Raw genomic sequence first — 18,872 nt, 5'->3', positions numbered from 1 at the left:
ATGTTGAATTCGCACGTTCGTGTTATGTCTGTGTGGGTTCTTTCTGCGTACTTGAGCTTCCTCCCACAGTCCAAAGACATGTTTGGTTAACTGCTGAATCTACATTGGCTGAAGGTGTGAATATGATCATTAATGGTTTTGGTCGCTCTGTATTGGCCCTGTGATTGACTGGCAAACTCTTCAGGGTGTAGCCTGCCTCGCGCCCAAAGCTGTGATAGACTGAAGGCCCCCACCCCCCTTGTCCCTGAAACTGATACGTGGTTAAGAAAGGTACCAAATGGACCCTGCAGATTTTCATTTTTTTTTTTTAAATTACCACGTCTGCTGCTGTACACTATCCTACCAAAACAGAACTGACTCTGCACATGCACCAGCTTCATCTCCTGGGAACACCGGATGTTTGCACACCATTTCGTGAAATTCCACACTAAAGCTTATGGGATATATATGTCTGGCAGATATTAGTAGTTGCCCTACTAGGCACGGCATGGCTAAGAGAAGCATCGAGCTTATGATGAGAAGCTGAGGTCCTCTGCGTGAACAGACACCTTAAAAAGCTTCAGCTTCAGATTTTTACCCAGTCAGTTGTAGAAGAGTCTAATTCTTTGATATTAAAATTTAAAGAGGCAAACAGAAAATTAAAATATATCGATAAGCTTATCATTGTTAAATACATTTGGACATAAATACACATTTGCAAAATTAACCACAAGTATAGAAATAAAAACTGCTGAAACTTATTAATGCCGTTTTTGTTAAGAAGCATGAAAAACTATATATGTATAATTTGACTTGTGACTACCTGAAACATCTCATTTTAAACCTTATGCTGTTGCCTAAAATATGACCTTGAATCAGCCTCTCCTATCAGGGACCTTCAGCTTTCAGACCTTAATTTTTTTCAGAGCTTAGAAGGGCAAACATTTACAACCGGATACGTCTTTGTTTGTTATTACTGTCTTTATTATTCATGGTAAATTTACCATTTACCATTTATTATTCATGAGCTAATGTACAATTAGACAAATTAAAAAAAAAGAATTCCAATTTGCAAGTACAAAGTTTAAGATTAAAAATATAATAAAAATGTAATATGGCGCAACATCAAGTAAGCTTATTACAGAGCCACACAAACAAGATTTTAAGACCACAGCAAATTCAGGCTTGCAGTAAAGCTGGGCATTTCCAACAATCCAATAACTAGGCAGTTACTGTGGAAGGAAAAAAAATCCATTTTACATACAACTGGGAAATGCATTCAGTAATGGCAACTAAACAAACATATCGAGTCTGTCAGGAGGGATTACGAGGAGATTTAATTTACAGTGCTTTTGTCTTTGTCCATACTGAAATATGGGCGCCTTCATTACATAACCTTTCTGTAAAGTCAGGCAATCGACACCGCTCACATTAATTGAACAAAGACAATTAAAAAAAGAAAAAAGGCAAGTGTCAGAGGTTCAAAGACCAGCAGAGGTTGTGGCACGATGCAGGCAGGGAGGAAACGAATAACTCAAGTTTGAATAAATATCATTTTAAATTAGATTGCAAACATCCCGGTGGACACCTAAGCCAATTCTAACAATAACTTAATGCATATTCTCTATTAACAGAAGGATGAGAAAACACTAATACTCCATCCCTCAGAGAATCAGCCTACAGAAAACATACTGACAGTATTCTTGATCAAGATAATATAACAAAAGTTTAATTGTGATGGCTCATAACAGCAGCAACAATCAGTGTGATAAAGGTGTAAAAGGAAGGCGAAGACGACTACTTTCAGTCAAGCAGAAACAGACACAGCACATGATGGTAGCCTTGCATCAACGCGCATGCTTTCATGCAACAATGTCACCAACCTAAAACGATACAAAGTGCGAGTGAAAGTTAAAAGCTCGTGAGTACATCTCGCTCCTGCATGCTCGTGTAGAACGGTTTCCCGAACACAAACGAGTGAAGTCCAGCCCTCAGCTTCTCAGCGAAGGCCATCACGATGTTCAGGTCTCCCTCCACCATCAGATCCAGATCCGTCTTTAAGTTGCGCAAAGACCGAAATGGCTTCTTCCCTTTTTGCCTGTGGAGAAAGACGTGGACACGTTGAAGTGTAATGCAACCGTTAACCTATAAAACTCAGGGTCAGGGGACTTGCATTAGCATTTAGTCGGGCTGCAGCTGTGCACAGGAATGCCATGCCATGATGAATTATGTATGCTGCTAAAGCACGCTACCTGAGCATAAACAGCCTTGTCAAGGCACCTGTAAAATAGTATGCCCTTAGACCTCAGGCTGTCGACGGCACCATAAACAAGACCGGTTTTATGCTTTCACACAAGCCCACAAATAATGGTTTTGCTTGTGTAGTTAGTGTTGTCTCTGGAGTGAGATATGTTTGGGTGGTTTTTATGCATTGGAAAGAGTAGGCTTCAAAATAATTCATTTGGACTCAGTTTAAACATTTTGGACAGGAGGGGAGCAAAAATCAAAGTAATGATTTGTAGAAGCAACGGGAGTTGGGGAAGGTCAGTCAACTGTTGTGGAGCACAGAAGGAGATGAGTCAAGCCCAGATGGAGCGATGACCGGGTCACCACGGGGTGGGAGGCATGAAACAATTCAGCGAGCCTGAGGAATATGGTGGACTTTAGAGCCTCAGATGAATTGAAGGGCTTAAGAAGGCGCTTCTGGACACGGACCAGAGATGGGTAAAATAAGCCTGATGGGATCAGAGTGTGACTGGTCATACAATTATGTCCCCCTTTATTTATTTATTTTCTTAACCAAGCAAAAGGGGGAGGTAATTAAAGCATATAGTGAAGCATAAAGCTTCAGTACTGGTTTCAAACACGCGCTGCCTTAATTAAAGCTTTAGTATGGAATGAGGCCACCATAAGCCACCAGGTCACCTTGCAACCTGGACTAGTGTCACATTTCTGTGCCCGGGAGGTAACAGAGGTATGAGAAATTATTTTCAGGGATCAAATGGCGATCATAAAAACATAATTTAGTGTTTTGATGATGATGAGAGGAAAATGCAATTTCCAGAGCCCTTTCAGAAGTTTAGCTGTGGTAACCTGTGAAGGTAATGCAATGTCTGTGCACCATTTCCTCTCAAAAACATTATTCATGCACTACATAGATGGGGAAGCTGTCCTTCTGGGAGGATGCTGAAGATTTATCACCCTGTGTGGCTACAAAGTCGGCCTCTCCCCAGTTTCCTCCTTACACCTTACACATATTAGAGCTGAAATTATTTTCCTCTCTTTATTAATAAATCATGTTCTTTTAAAACACATTCTGCAGAGAAAAGCCAATGCTAATATTGGAAAAGCTGGCATAAGCAAGCATTCAGTATTCTTTCTGATAAATTACTTCTTCAGCAGAAGAAAAAAAATCCGCACACATATCTCTACTAACCGCCCCCAGCAGATACATATGTGCAGATGTCATAAAAATTTTTCCATTCACCATTTTTCGCACTCTTGTGTGGTAGCACTTAAACTATTTATGTTTTCAGGGCTGTAAAGAGTAGTACACCGCAGGAATCTTTGGTTTCTAAATGCATAAGATGTATTCTATTCATGTTTTAGCCCTCTTTTTCACAGTTTGCTGGATCTGCATTAAAGCTCTGATGCACTATATTCAAGGAAGGGCACAAATTGCCTCAAAAGTGAATCAATCTTTTTTTTCCCTTCAGCTGAGCTATCACAATGTAAACACATTTTACTGCTGCTTAACTACAGGACAAACATTTTGTGCTCTCCACTGCACACAGGCACACTATTTGAAGATATGGGGTAAAAATGGAAGAGGGGAAGTTATTCAAACTCATCAGTGTTCAGCAGCTTCCAAATAACCTAATTTTCAAAAAGTTGGGCCACTGTTTAAATATAAACGGAGTGAAATAAATGTGAAGGTACCAGTTATACGGAACAACTTTCCAACTTTTCTGGAAAATAACTGGAAAAGATGAGAAATGTCTAATTCAACACTGATAATAATGTTTTATGTAAAGCAATAAGTGTCTGCTGTTTTAAAGCTGGGCCCATGATTAACAGTCATGCACTTCATTTTTTGCCTCTAACAGATAACACAGTGGAGAGCTGACTGGAAAGGTGGGGAAAGAGGGCGGGGGAAGACATGTAGCAAAGGTCTGCGGGTTGAAATCAAGGCCAGGCCACTGCATTTGGCTTTTGTGGCATATGGTCGCCGGCTCATGCTGTGAGCTAAACTGGCGCCCAGTCCTCACAGACTTCTATCATAGACAGTACAAACGATGTAGTACGAAGTTCTGGGTCTGAAAACTGCCTTAAACCTGCATTTTTTCAGGCCAATAGAGGGTGACCCCCTCTGGTTTCCAAAAACAGCCCCCCCCAAAATAAATCTTCAAACTGTATAAAAATCAGAAAACATCCTTGAGCTCCTTTCCTCTTTAAATATTTTCCTGATGACTTTACGCACTCAGTTAGTTGTTTCAGGTCAGACTGAATAAAAGATGAAGTTCATTTAGTAAATTACAGTCATCAGAAGTGTCAGAAGCACAGCAGTAAAAGGCTCATTGCCCCGAGGTGCAGGACCGAGTGCTACAGGAGATCTTTTCAGCCTGTGGCTATTAAGACTACTTAACTCCTCCCCATCCTGTAGGAGGGACATTTATAAACATTTTGAAACTCATCATGTGCTCAACAGTACTTTACACTGTTTAGACCATTTCATCTGTTCTTTACTGGATAGGTGGATTACACCATTATCTCATTTTTTCTGCTTTTTGCCATCTCTTACCTCCATCTGCTGCTAACAGCATCAATATTATGAAAATTTTGTCACTTTCTGCCCATTTACACCACAAGTCACGCATTTGAGATACAGCACATTTTTATATTTCCACCTTTTCTTTAATCTGCCTCTTGCTTTTAATCATCCTTTCTATTTATATTTTACAGCTTTTATTTGAAAAGGCACAAAAATTGTCCTCAGGATGAGTAAAAGTCTTATCACATTTCCTCTTATTAGCAATGTAGGGTTATCCAGAGTAGCAACTTGTCACAAGTCATTAGCCAATAAGAGCGCATTTTCACATGCAGATGCATCCTTAGTTTTTCAAACTCGTCTCACAAACAAGATGGCGACAGTGAAAATGCTCAGCTTGAAGCGTCACATCGCAGTGGATACGTCCATCTTTTATACCATCTTTCCATATTTAAATGCCAAACTTTATGAGGCAGAAATAGGTGGGTTTATAGCATGGTACAAAAATACATAAATAAAAATAACAATAACGGCCTTTATATGACAACTATACAGGGGGTTAGCTTAAAATTGCAAGGCTTGAAGATTACAGTATTAGGAGGCCTGAAAGCTTTGCGGAGCAGGTAGGCTGCCCACAGTTGTATTCGTGGCATCTTTTGGAGCATTTTTAACCAACTATCAGACAAATAATGTTGCCTATTTCTTAGTCCAAAAAGTCTGTGCTCTGTGTTTGTTGAGCAAAATTTTAGTATTTGATCAATTAACAGGTGTCTGCGTCATTGCTGTGCACACATATGGTTTGTGGATGCTCAGGCCCAAGACACACGGGCCAACAGACTGGTCAGCAACCATCTAGCAACTACTGGTCGAGAGGCAAAAATCATTACTCCTTGAGTGGTTGGCGATTGGTCGCTAAGTAAATGCAATGAAACGAATTACTAGGCCTAGAGACCAGTCAGTGATCCCCTGGCTTCGGTTGCTAGCAGGTCGCCATAGTCGCCAGTAGTTTACAGGCAAGACGCTGACTTGTCTGCAAACACTAATCACATACTCGCATCATTTAGCCGCAGTTAATCTTGGAAAAAGTGCCACGCACACTGGAAACAGAAAACATTTGCCTGCAAAGTAAAACTTGTGCGTTGGTTGCCGATATGGCACAACTCATAAGTTTCCAGTCCGCAGACAAGCTTCATCTTCATTATATGCAATTCACAAACTAATGGATGATATGTCACTGCTGCAACACCCATCCTTTATACAGACTCTATGAACAAAACAGAACGGCAGATTATGAAAACAGATTACTAGTGACTATGTTATTAAAACGTAATCTCCATGTTCTATCAGTCCTGGGGAAAGGATAGCAGCTGTTAAAGAAGGTTTTCTGATGTCACTAGTACAGCTTTATATGTGTTAGACATTGCGAATACACATTAGGAAGATAAGCACTCTTAGGTAGAAGGTTGCGAAATACATTATTTTGACTAGCATCTGGTATCCCCTGAAAGCTGGGGATATACATCGCTGCCTGTTGTAGAATAACAATATGCAGATGAGTTCTAGATGTAATCGCTTAAGCCAACAGCAGCAATGTTTGCGCTTTCTGCTCATGGGCAAAAGGGTGAACGTAATGCATAGTAGAAAAATTCCCTCCAAAAGCAGCACTTTGGGGAAAACAAGCACTCAGACCTATAGATTCCTTGGGAAATGCATCACAGCCTGCTTGTTGAGACCAGTGTGAAGGATGACTCATCTGATCACAGGAGTTTTTTTTGCCTCCTGCTCAGCAGAACAGTGTCTGTATTCTTTGCACTACTTCTCCTGCAAAGAGCCAACCCCCATGTTCCCCTGACCTTATGTTCCACTCTGCGCGTTTCTTGACACACTCCTCTTCATCTTGATTTAAGTGTAGGCTTACACCTGCAGTCAGCTGAATCTGAGCTGTCTATATTCCTGTGTTTTTCAATCTAACATCACCGATAAAGGGACACTTCTCCTCCGGTATAGTTTTGGGTTAGTACTCTGAGGGTGTGGGCTTATCGTGGTACCGTCTCTCCTCTCCCACTGTCCATCTACCCGATCATGTCTGAGACTGGTTTCATCTGGGCGCTCACTCTAACTCATCAAATGTTTCGTAAATCCTAATTATCCACTTTCTGGTAACTTGTCCCTCCAAGCTTGCTGCACTCTCACTACTGCACAGCAAAACCCTGGACACAACAATAACTGAAACTACTATTTTGATAACAGGGCTTTAGGGTACTTCTGGCTGTGTGCTTTATGGATGCCCAGCGGTGATGCTGGGTCAAAGCAAGGTCAGCAGCTAGAATGCAAAGTCGAATCAAAAACAATGGTTGAAAACAAGGAAATCATCAGCTCTCCTTTTGGGGATTTTCTTGAATCTTCCTGTGGTGCAGTGTCTCTGAGTGCCACACGGTAATCTCTTTTCTTATTTGGATTAAAGACTTATTAGTGACAGCTCTTACGTTTCGTCCTCGATGTACTTGAGCAGAGTGAGGGCCTTCCTGTGGAGCAGCAGCAGAAACTGGGCCAGATAGGTGCTCCGCAGGGACAGGCCTGGCTTCAGCATGAACACCTGGGTACGAGACAGGATGTCAATTAGTAGTCGGAGCCGCGGCTCTGCTGGAAGAAGAGCAGAATAATACACTCCTCCCTTCCTTTGTGCTAACCTTGAGAAACAATCATGCTGTTGCTACCGTCTTGGGGGGAGAATCCTAACAACAGCAACAGCTCTAAGACCGCTTTCATGTGAACAAATGATGGGGTGTGACCACTTGGCTTCAAATATTTGCCATAAAGCCAGGCACAAATCTGATCTGGATTTTCTCACCAGCTATGAAAGTGACTCAACCACTTTTAACTTCACAATAATACACACAGCAGTAAAATTACAACTATGCTCTGGTGGTTGCGTGCAGCCATCTGTGAGTGAAGCTGTGGCATAAATGCAAAAATATTTTCTAATTGGTGATTAGACAATAACCCTCTAAAAACCAGCAACTCAGTGATTAGAAAACAAGTATTAATTAACAGCATACGCCGCAAAATATTTGATTTAAACTACATTACTGTCTATGTAAATCTGCTTCAGCATCACTTTGGCTAATTATAAGTTTGACTCAGTGAGACAGGAACTGTTCTGTTTTCATGCTCATGAACTGAAATCCTTGAACATTTCTGTGACTCAAATCTAATTAAAACTGAACCCAATTTTTTCTGCATATTTTTTTATATATATATATATTTTTTAAATTAGACTGTGTGTAATGTTAAATACACCGATATTTTAAGTAGACGCCATGTACAAATCTCCTACATAACAGCTAGAGAGTAAAAGCTGAATTTTCATCTCTCTGAGTCAGAGCTGACTGTGAGCCAAAAATCAGATGACACATACCTGCAAAAACATGTAATTTATTTAAGCAATTACAGGAAAGATTTTGCAGACTGGCTCAAGCAACAATCAGTCACAAATGAGTTCAACTTAGGAAAGATAAAGCACAGAGCAATGTATATGGTCATCAACTCTCATTTCACACCACAGAAGATATGGCTCTCTCCATTTGATTATTATTTCTATTTTACTTTAAATGACAGCAAAGAGAGGACTGCTTTTCTGCATTTAATTATGACATTACTAATGGGCCTACTATACCAATATGTCATGAAGACTGACATCTTTAATTTCTTCATCTTAAAGCAGTTTATATATAACAAGAGATGATTTTATTTGTTAGATTCTTACCTCAATTATAAATGACTTGACCAAAGTGTCTTTATGCATGACATCTTGAAATATATTCCTAAGAAAAAGAGCACAGAGGTTATCGCATTAGTGCTTTTCATTTTAGAGGTTTTTAAGTATAATGTAAGGAAGCTCCAACTTTAATGTTACATCCTTGTTTTCACACAAGCCCTAAACATTTATAGCTGTCACCAAAAGGAGCATGTAAGAATGCAAATCTGTGATGCAATGGTAGTGGGAATTAAACTGTCTTTATATTACAGAGCTGGCAGGTTAAAGCTTATATGATGCCTTACTGAGTACATCTGTAAAAATACAACATATATGAGTATCACTTACAGGTCAGGTGTAAAGGTTTCGTCAGTGTGAATGACTGTATCTGGAGGTATGTCGTCCTCGCTATCCGTCTTCCAGAGTGCGCTTAGCTCAGAACGCATGTAGCGCCGCTGGTTGTATGTGTGTTCGTGGCACGGCGGCATCTGTTTCACTGTGTTGATGTCCACGTCGATGTGTGTGGTTGGGTAGGGCGAGTAGAGTACCTGGCGGAAGGGCAGAACAAAGCTGCCGGTCGAGTCCTAAGAATGAAAAAAAGGTGAAAGAGTTGCTTGTATTTGCACCTGTGAGCACAAAAGCTAAGCTCGGTGCTTGCAAAAAATGTTATATTAGAAATTTTGATGCACATAAAAGTAAAATGCAGCACATTGGTAAAGAACAATCAAATCCAAAGGATACAATATGCAGATAAGCTTTAATATATATCTTGATGCATGCTAAATCATCCAGGTAAGTAAATCTCCAGAGGTTGATTCTGTTCATCTGGATGTAGCGTTTTCAGTGGGAGAAACGTTTCGTCACTCATCCAAGTGACTTCTTCAGTCTCCGCTGACTGCAAATGTACTGTTTATAAGATTGGGAAAACCTGCAGTCAGCGGAGACTGAAGAAGTCACTTGGATGAGTGACGAAACGTTTCTCCCACTGAAAACGCTACGTCCAGATGAACAGAATCAACTTTTGGAGCTTTAATACATAATTTACTTTTAGAAACACAGAAGCTTTAGTCATTTTTCCTCTTGGTCAGTTTCTTTAATATTTGATTCAGAAATGTATAAGATGCAGATTTTGCATTTGCTCTACAATATACAATAGCAACCCTCTATGACTTTATGACTATGATGGTTATTGCTGTTTTTTTGTTTTTACTTTCTGTACACTAAAAAATGACCACAAAACGGCTTTAAAACGTGTAGACGCCTTTAACTTTAATCTTTTCCATGGACTATCATAAAAGCAGATCTATTACACTAATTTCCAAGTCCTTATTTTTATTTTTGGACTCGAATAGCTCTGCACAATTCACATTTCAAAATAATCCTTATTAATCTTATGCTAAGACTTTCTGCAGTCCCTCAGTTCATCCTCTGTCAGAAACAAACCATCGTAGCTCTTCTTAAATCTTCTTCCTTCCTTTAAAGCCAACTTTTTCTGATTGGCACAAAACAACAAATTGAAACAGCAGGTGGGTGGTACACCTGAGATGACCATATTTGGAATTGTCAATGACGTACAGTTCCAAGAGCAGAGAAAAAGTCTAAAAAAAATTAATGTTCAATTATAAATGAAATATTTAAGTAAAGGCTTCTTTTTGAATACGTTCTTTCATAATCTAAAACTGTGTCCGTCACAATTCTGACCAAATATGTAGCTACTGCATGTTTTACTTTGCATGGTTCAAAGCAGATCTGAATCTCACACAGTGTAAAGCAAAGGTCTTATTGAATTATGTCCTTGATATGAAAAAGAAATTAGGTCAGAGCAACAAACAAGGGCAACATCAAATCAGCAGAGAAAACAAAACAATAGCCAGATCCTAATTCCAACCACTGTGTACTGTATAATGAGAAGGAGCTGGTGGCTACCTTGAGCAGACCCTGAACAAACAGGCCAGTGTCATACTTGAAGGAGTCGTCGGCCCTGCAGAGGCGAGAGCACTTCCTCTCAGCAGGAGTGAGAAAGAGGCAGAGAGTCCGCACAATCTGTAAAAGACGGTCAGATTCATCAGCCCACAGTCTGACTTTCTAACTAAAGATGCCTGAAGATAACCAGGTCTGATTATTTACAGAAGAATTCATGCAACAAAAGCTTTTTTTTTTGTACTTTATTTTGGTAGTTAGGGTTCATGCACACTGTATTCAAGAAGCTATACGTCAGCACTAAATTTACTAAAGAAACCACATGTTGGTTAATAACCACCTAAATCTGACATAAGGCTAGAGGCTGGTTGCTTGATGCAAAAAAACAATCTTTATTTAATTGGTGTTCAGTTTGGGCCTCGAGACAAGAAACCTAAAAATTAATGCAGTGCGTGCTTTTGATATTCACTGGGAAAAACTGGAGCTGCTATATTTTCGCACCACTAATCTTTCTTTAAATCAGGTACCTGGAGATTTAAAGTGGTTTTTCAAACACACTGTATGGAGAAAGTTTTTCACACTTTGTTTCACTTTTGAATCACTTCACTTCAAAAAAAGACTCTTCTTCTTGCCAGAATTGTTCAAGCTCACCTAGGTTGGATGATGAGTGCACAGCCATTTTCAGCACTCCCAAGAGATGCTTTTATGCTGCAGGTCAGTCTTGAAATGTAAACCTCTGCTACAGCCTGAGGGGAACTCTGGATCAGGTTCCTCTGAATTTGTCTGCCTGCGTCTTTCCTCTATCCCAACTAGTCTCCCCGTCCATATTTATAGAGAAACCATCCACACAATAAGATGCTCCTACCACATTTGACGATAATAAGGTAACGCTCAGCATCTGCCTAGTTTAGCCTTCATTTCATTAAACCAGATGATTTTGTTTCTTATGGTCTCAGAATCAAGTATTAGCTGAGTGCTACCTTAATAATGGTTCTTATTCAGTAAAGCTCCCTCCTCTCAACAAAGCACACCCAGATCTCAATTACAGAGATAGTTAGTTTCTCGGTTACCTTCTGACCAAGACCCTTTGTTCTTCATAGTTGAGTTTGGCTCAGTGGCCAGATTTGAGAAGACTGTCATGGTCACAAACCTCTACCAATGAATAACAAAAGAATGAATGAAGCGATAGCACTCTCGGTTCCTTTTAATGCTGCAGAAACAGCCTTGTACCCCCTAAAAATCTCTAAGTTGATACAATGTTTTCTCACACATCATCTTGACCTCTCTAGATAACTGCGAGCCTCCCTACTTGACTCCAATTGAGCTGTAAAAGCATCTCAAGGACGACTGATAGATTTTAGGTGTCACACCGCAATAACAGTTTTTGAAGTGTTTTGCAGAGACTGACGAGGGGAAAAAATAAAACGCAGGCTCATTTTTGGATGAGTATGAAACAGGAAGATGAGGAAAACTTGAAAGAGTCTGAAAAGAGCAAAGACTTGAAGCCGTAACCCGACTGACAATCAAAATACTGATGCGAAACTGAAAAAAGTGCAAGAGGGGCTCATTAAGAAACAAACAGAACAACAAGCTTCAAAACATTTAAAATTATGTAGATGCTGCGTCTGTGTGCAGCCACTAATCCAGCACATTTACCTTGTTTATTTTCTCCGGGTTGCTTCCAACCACGATTGAACAGCCACACGTCTGCAGATGAGAGCTGATGGCCCTGAAACACAGAGACAACATCATGCAGATTAGCGCCAATTAGCTTCATTAGAATTCTTCTAATTATAAACGAAAAGTTTTTAGGAATAACAACTGAGACAAAAGAACGGCATCCCTCCCCGCTAAAAATATGAGGCCTTAAACCTTTTGACTCATCACTTTGGCTCACATTCCAGCCTTTTTGAATTGACTTGTTTGATTGCTCATAAAAAAGGATTACTTCTAAACCTGAGATTATTTCAAGTAATACACAGTGAGTGTGTTCTTTCTTAAAGCCTGAGCTATAAATATCAGATCCGAGCAAATAAGTTCCACTTTCCAGATGCTCTGTCGTCGTCACAGGATACTGAGCTAATCCTGTTCAACTCTGAGCAATTTGGCGCTTCATTGCCAGAATGGACTTTGTAGACTCTCGACACTAAACAGCGATTAAGCTTTTCGTCCTTTCTCAGGAGATAACTTCAGCTAAGTGGAGAGCCATTACTCATCATTTGAAGGTTGATGGGTGTTAAATGGGCATTGTTCATCATCTGTCTCCATTTGCCTGTACTGGATTGCTTACTTGTGTAGGAAATCCTCGTGGCAGCTGTCCCCGATGTCATCATCATTTAGCACCGTGTCTTTTATCTGCTCAGCAGGAGCGAAACAAATGAGTCATTTTAAAAATTGGCCTACAACAAAGACAAAAGTGCTGACGGGCATATCTGCAAGGCATTGTAATGAAAGTGGAGTGTGAAGAAAAAAAAAAAAAAAAAAGAGTGAAAGATTCTGGGGAGCTTCTTTGTACTTTTGCATTTGCTGCATTTGCATATTAAAAGGGAGCAAATGTGTTGAATCACACTGGGTGGTAATCTAGGCAGGGAGAGAACCTTGTTTAGTTAAACCTCTTGGAAAAAGAAGCCATTTGAACAAGAAAAACCACAGAAAGACGAATACTTTCCTCATGTTTTGTCAATAAATTTCACTTGTTGGAATTCAAGCTCCTTTCAGTCACTGGCAACATGATATAGGATAAAATACTACTGGCTCTGTCTTGATTTTGTTATTTTAAATGTAATGTAATGATGCCAACAATGCCAACCAGTTTTTCTAATGCAAAATAAATTAGATTTTTTTCACTGTCTCTTAGTTACTTTGCAGTTGGTATTAATAGACTGAAAAATTGTTACTTACATCTATATCTTCTGGTACACTGTGTGTCTTCATAGAGGTCAGCAGCTCCATGATAGGGACAATTTCTAAGCTCAACACTGAGATGATATTGTAACCCTAAAATTAACAGAAAAAAAGGAGAGAAATGAACAAGTAGTATCCAACCTACATAGAAACATCTGACCAGATGTTGACCGCTTTTACTACTTTATCAGTGCATTCAGTATTCCAGGAAACCTCAAAGCTCTAAAAACAGCAAGTGCATCAGCCAAAAGAAAGGTCCTACTAACTGAATATTTACTCCAGTGATGCATTTTAGAGCTGTTTTTTTTTCTCCCAGTTACTGGTGTGTTAAATCATTCTATCCAATGCTATTATTACTTGTTCACTAGCTTCCCCTGTAGGATCCCTCAGACCTAATTAGCTAACTAACCCCTCTGTGTTCGGAGGATACAATTTTATTATTCTGGCAATGTTGCTGAAATCCCAAATGGGTACAGCAAATGTGACAGATAAGTTAATACTCCTTGAAATGTAATAATTAAACCTGAAAGGCAGGTTTTATGAGTATAACGAATAATAATTTGCCTGTTCTTCAGTGCACGCTAAGGCCAAATGCCTGTAAGTCGAGGCTACCTTCTGCATCCAAATGCGTCCCTTGCGGATAACGTGCTTCAGCCTCTCCACGCAGATGGTGTGCAGGGGCAGGTAGAAGGCCAGCTCTGTTTGAGGAAGAATAATGGACAAGGCACATGTGTTCTTATCCCCCTTGAGCTCGCCATCAAAGATGAGAGACACAATGATGACACCCTTTTCTGCCAGTACAAAGAACTTCACGTCCACGGCACCGCACTCTGCGCTACGCAGAATCTCCCCATTGAGTGTATGATTAGCCAAAAATGTTACTTCTCCATCGCTGAGGAACATCAACTGGTCACCCTTTGGTACCCAGATGTGGCGCACCCGTGGTCCCAGAATATTGTCCCAGTAGGCAAAGGTAGCAGCCAGGAGCGGGCATTCTCCCTCTACTGATACTTCAGACTTTGCCACAGCAGGTGATTGGGGTGGACAGCCGGAAGACATTGAACAGGTCTTCAAGGATCACTTATAATTAACCTGAAACAAAGAAACCACTTTGTTTATGTTACAAATACAGGACAAAAAAGTGTGAGTGGAAATGAAACTGATTTGTTTGCACGTCACAGACCAGCCCTGAAGCAACTTCTGCTTCTCTGACAAATGTTGAAAGTAAAAAAGATGTTTTTTACAGGCATTAATGAAAACAAAAAAGAAGGGGTCATTTCATATTCGACAGATTTCTGGAAAACTACACACACGTTACAAGCTTACTCAAAAAAAAAAAACCTCTGAGTCTTTCTGGTCTTCTGTGAAGTTCGGATTGTACAGCTGACACTTGGATTTAATTTCAGAGAAAACATCCGTTCTCATTATTCCCATCGCCCACTGATTACAGGTCAGGTGAAATATAGCCAACTTATCCCACCAAATAAAGAAATATATTGATTACAGGCACGCCGAATTTACCAGAAATGTCAGCTTATTCGAGCCTTGAGCTTATTATTTTGCCAGATAGTTGTACATTTCAACAGCAATCAAATTTAAATTTAAATTAGAAGCTTTTAAAACAGAGTTTGGCGTCTAATAGTTACACCAATTTAAAAAGCACCCAAACAACCTTATACCTCAGACACACATATTATTGTAATTTCCACGTAAATTTTGACTGGAAGTTAATATGTGTAACTTTTAGAAAAAAAGAGTAAGAAACGAAATGCAGGTAGTGTTTATTCAATTACAGGCTAACTAAAGCTAACCCGCTAACTAGCGTGAGCCAATGACATCAATACAACTTACTTCTTCGGTGTTTTTGATGTTGAAAACGTCACACCACAACGGTTCCAGAAGATAGAGGTTCGGTGTTAATGAACAGTCATTGCATTTTTGCCTGTTGGTGCCATCGCTTACAGTAACTACGATTAGCCAGTTGCAGCTTGGCTGCAATTTTGTTATGATCGTTAGCACACTTCCTACTACGTCAGGCTTACGTCACTGGTAGGGGTAAACGACGACCTCTAGCGACCGGTACATGGCAGTGTACAGCGAGTCAATGATGTCATTTTTATTCCAGCCTGCCACCTTCAGAAAATTAGTTATTTTAATTCATTTACATGGAGCCTGGTCATACAAATGGATGTAGCTGCGGGCCCCACACATTGTGTTTGCCTTTTAATTTCATCCTCCAAGGCTAATGCTGACTATAAATAATGGTTACTGACTCCTTCTTTTCTCCCTTTCATTATACATGTGTGAACTGCACAATATCTTCTAGCTGCAGAACCCCACAAGCTGAACTGGAGATGTTAACATTACAGTATTATTTATTTTAAACATCCTCATTCTTTGTTCGCTTTCAGAGCAGGCTAAAAATCTGAGGTTCTCTTCTTCAAACAACCAGAGACGACCACGTTTTCCAGTCAACCCCTCTCTATCACAGGAATCTGTTTGAATGCTGTACAACCAAGATACCTTCACACCTAATCCTTGTCTGTAAGCACACAAATTTACAATATTATTCCAAATGGTCTTAGCACGACTCTAATGGGACAACTGATGCTGGCTCTAAATGGCTCTTAGGATACTGAATTGCTCCTGAAAACAGTCAGGACTAATTACAATTCCAACTAAGGATTGAAATGCTATGCCTGTATCACCATCTAACCACATGCATTGCTCTATCTTACTTTACTCTGTGTCCACCTCAGTCAGACTATTTTCAGTTGCTTGTGTGGCCTCTTGTTTTCTGTTGCAATTCAGGAGTGCAAATCTCACAGGGTACACTAGTAATAGGCAAACTACAAATAGTAAGCAGCTGTGTTCATCCAAGCCTAATCCTATAATAAACCTCCCTTACATTATACTGTAGCGTCCCAATGCACAGTGAGAACCCGAAAGTAAACAGTCTGATAAATTTTAAGTCACAACAGATCAATAGAGGAGTGGATCTCAAGTGTTTTACCTCATAACCATTGGCCTCTCTAATTGCTCTAGTTTGTCTATCGAGCTTTTCTGCACTGGCTCGCACCTTTCAAAGTCAAGCTGTTCCCTCTCCAGAAGGGAATAGCTTGACAGGGAATAGTTTAGTCATTACAGTCCAATAATTGCAAGGTTACAGTGAAAAGAAGAAGAGTCTAGGTTGTAACATCACCTAACATGAAAATCCTTCCTGCAGTCCAAACACCCCTCTCTAAACATCTTAGATTACCCTTTAGAAAATTTTCTTATGTTAATTTTGAATTAATTGTACTTATAAACCTGTACAACCTAAACTCCTCAAGTTCAATTAACACTATTCATTTTTTAAATGTCCTAGAAGTCAGTGGAACCACACAGATCCATTGTCTTCAAGCTGTAATTTTCCTTGTTCTTTCTGAATAAAACGAAAACCTTGTGGTCACAAAACAAGGCTATTACAGCAGCATTTGGATAAAGCAGCCACAGTTTTTGGCCATTTTGGTCTATTATTTTCCACTACACAGAATTTTAATAAACATTTGGTAAAACTAAAAGCACACTTTATTTTATTGCTGATTGAAGTCAACAGAATTGTTTGCAACTATGTTTCCGTTACAATTTATTTGATGTTGCCAGAGTTAAGACCCACAGTCGTGACTGTATTACCCTCTGGCTGGAATAAATTTGCATAGCATATATGCAAACTGGCCCTAAATAACACTGAATATTATTTCAGTGAAGTCAGTTTCTTTCTGTTGTGTCCCGTCACAGCATTCCTCCTGTGTGCAGTAAGCCTATAGCTGAGAGTCCCTTTTTCTATGGAGCTCAGCAACAGCAGACTTGGACAATGTGTGGACAGTCAGCCAACCAGTCAGCTTAAAAAAAAAAAAAAATGAAAAAATGAAAAAAGTTGGCTCTGGCTGAAGTTTTCAAGGTCACTGACCATCAACAGCCTTTCCAAATTGTGTCCCCCCTGGCTGCTCTACTGATGAGATTTCAGTCTGTGAAAAGCATTGCAGCAACAGCTCCTGCAATAGTCTGACTCTGAGCAACAGTCCCCTCTTTTCATTCTTCAAAGACAAAATTCTCAATAACTATTAGCTGTACATGTGTAGTTGTCATTTTAATATTGATACAAAATCTTTTTTTTGTCCATAAATGAAACTAGTGTTATCAGAACATTTCTATTGTGATGATGAACCTGTGAGGTTAAGAGCCGCCTTCAGTTTTGACCCTAATTATGCCTAATTAAAAGGATGCTAATGCACTGTACTTCAGCACCGTGCTTTACATAGAAGAGCCTCAGGATCTTCTCCCTTCATGTTATAATTCTTTTAATCTTCAAACTATGTGAAGGTTCTTGGGGAAATGAGCAAATGTTTGGCTTTTTATGTCTCCCACAAAAGCCTTTCTTATTACCACTTGCCAGCCACCTTCTGTGATGATGGTACATATTAGATTTACCTTTTTATGTGTTTTATGATTGTAGCCCTTGCAGTGATGCAAACAGGCTCTCTAACTACCCAAAAATATGACTTTGCTACTTGCAGGTTTTCTTACACCAGAATCAAGGTTTGGAAAATCGTGTTTGTCGCCCACATTGCTCCTCTAGGAGGTGTTACATCCCAGCTGCTTCAGATTCAGCCTTGAATTCACATTTGGATCCTCATTACACTAAGTGTGCAGATGTAAGACAATAACTCTCTGCCTACGATATTTTGTAAAGAAATTAAATTACCATTAATGTTAAAATTTGTCCTTCTGTCTAAGCATTGATCTGGTTATATGTCAGCTGGGCTTTAAAGGAAACCTTTCAATGGATTTAGAAAATTAATTGGTTTCCTGAGCAGAATTAGCTGAGAAGATTTAATACCAATCCATTACATTTGTAACAGACATTAGCATAGCACTGGGTCGCAAATATATGCCAAACCTGCCAAAGTTAAAAAACAAAACAAAACAAAACAAAACAAAACAAAAAAAACACGTTACTTTTGGTGTTAACTTTGTAAAAAGAGAAAGATGTAGAAATTACACATATAATTATTATCTGATCAGATGAGTGATGTTTTCCAGAGAAATTCAAATGACATTCAATTTTTTTTGAAGGCTAATGCTAACAAAACTGGCACTAAAGCTGTCGATTGGGAATATTTTAATATATCCATAAAATAAAAAGCATATGGCCTGCACCTCTAATAGTGTTATTACTATACAATTAAATAAGGTAAGGTTAGGATACTTTGTATCAATATTTTGAGTATAGCTGGGAAGCCCTAAATTCAGAAGAATCACATGGGAAATCACAGGCTCTATACCGTGCTGCCTTACATTCATTCTTTTCCACATATTCAGTAGATATAAATCTTATCCTGCAGTCAATACTGTATCCACAGCACTCTATTGTTTCCAGTTGTATACCTACTGAACAGCCACTTTGTTAGGTCTCATGCAAGGGCTTAACCAATCTTTTATGTCTATGAAAACGGCATTTTACCCTCTTCCTCAGCTTTTCTGCTTTTGCAAGAACTAGGG

The 18,872-nt window shown here is 39.5% G+C and overlaps 1 protein-coding gene across 1 annotated transcript; it reads right to left on the bottom strand.

Moving 5' to 3' along the window:
• Nucleotides 1-1,282: 1,282 nt before the first annotated feature.
• c9orf72 (C9orf72-SMCR8 complex subunit) lies at nucleotides 1,283-15,347 on the bottom strand. Its single transcript, XM_019349061.2, has 10 exons — nucleotides 15,180-15,347; nucleotides 13,941-14,420; nucleotides 13,326-13,421; nucleotides 12,715-12,779; nucleotides 12,081-12,153; nucleotides 10,431-10,547; nucleotides 8,853-9,088; nucleotides 8,514-8,571; nucleotides 7,234-7,343; nucleotides 1,283-2,077 (listed from the first exon to the last, which is right to left on the bottom strand). Exons 2-10 carry the CDS (start codon nucleotides 14,385-14,387, stop codon nucleotides 1,891-1,893), a joined length of 1,389 nt encoding a protein of 462 aa, XP_019204606.1. The 5' UTR covers nucleotides 14,388-14,420; nucleotides 15,180-15,347; the 3' UTR covers nucleotides 1,283-1,890.
• Nucleotides 15,348-18,872: the final 3,525 nt, after the last annotated feature.

This window comes from Oreochromis niloticus, linkage group LG19 (assembly GCF_001858045.2).
Source record: "Oreochromis niloticus isolate F11D_XX linkage group LG19, O_niloticus_UMD_NMBU, whole genome shotgun sequence".
Classification (NCBI taxonomy): domain Eukaryota; kingdom Metazoa; phylum Chordata; class Actinopteri; order Cichliformes; family Cichlidae; genus Oreochromis; species Oreochromis niloticus.
The sequence above is the reverse complement of the archived record's forward strand: the minus strand, read 5'-3'. Positions and strand labels throughout refer to the sequence as shown.

Coding starts and splice junctions, on each gene's coding strand:
- c9orf72 (XM_019349061.2), bottom strand. CDS start 14,387: ATGTCTTCCGGCTGTCCACCCCAATCACCTGCTGTGGCAAAGTCTGAA. Junction 10,548..12,080: donor ACCCGGAGAAAATAAACAAG/GTAAATGTGCTG, acceptor CGTCTTTTACAG/ATTGTGCGGACTCTCTGCCT. Junction 9,089..10,430: donor TTGTTCAGGGTCTGCTCAAG/GTAGCCACCAGC, acceptor TTTCATTCTTAG/GACTCGACCGGCAGCTTTGT.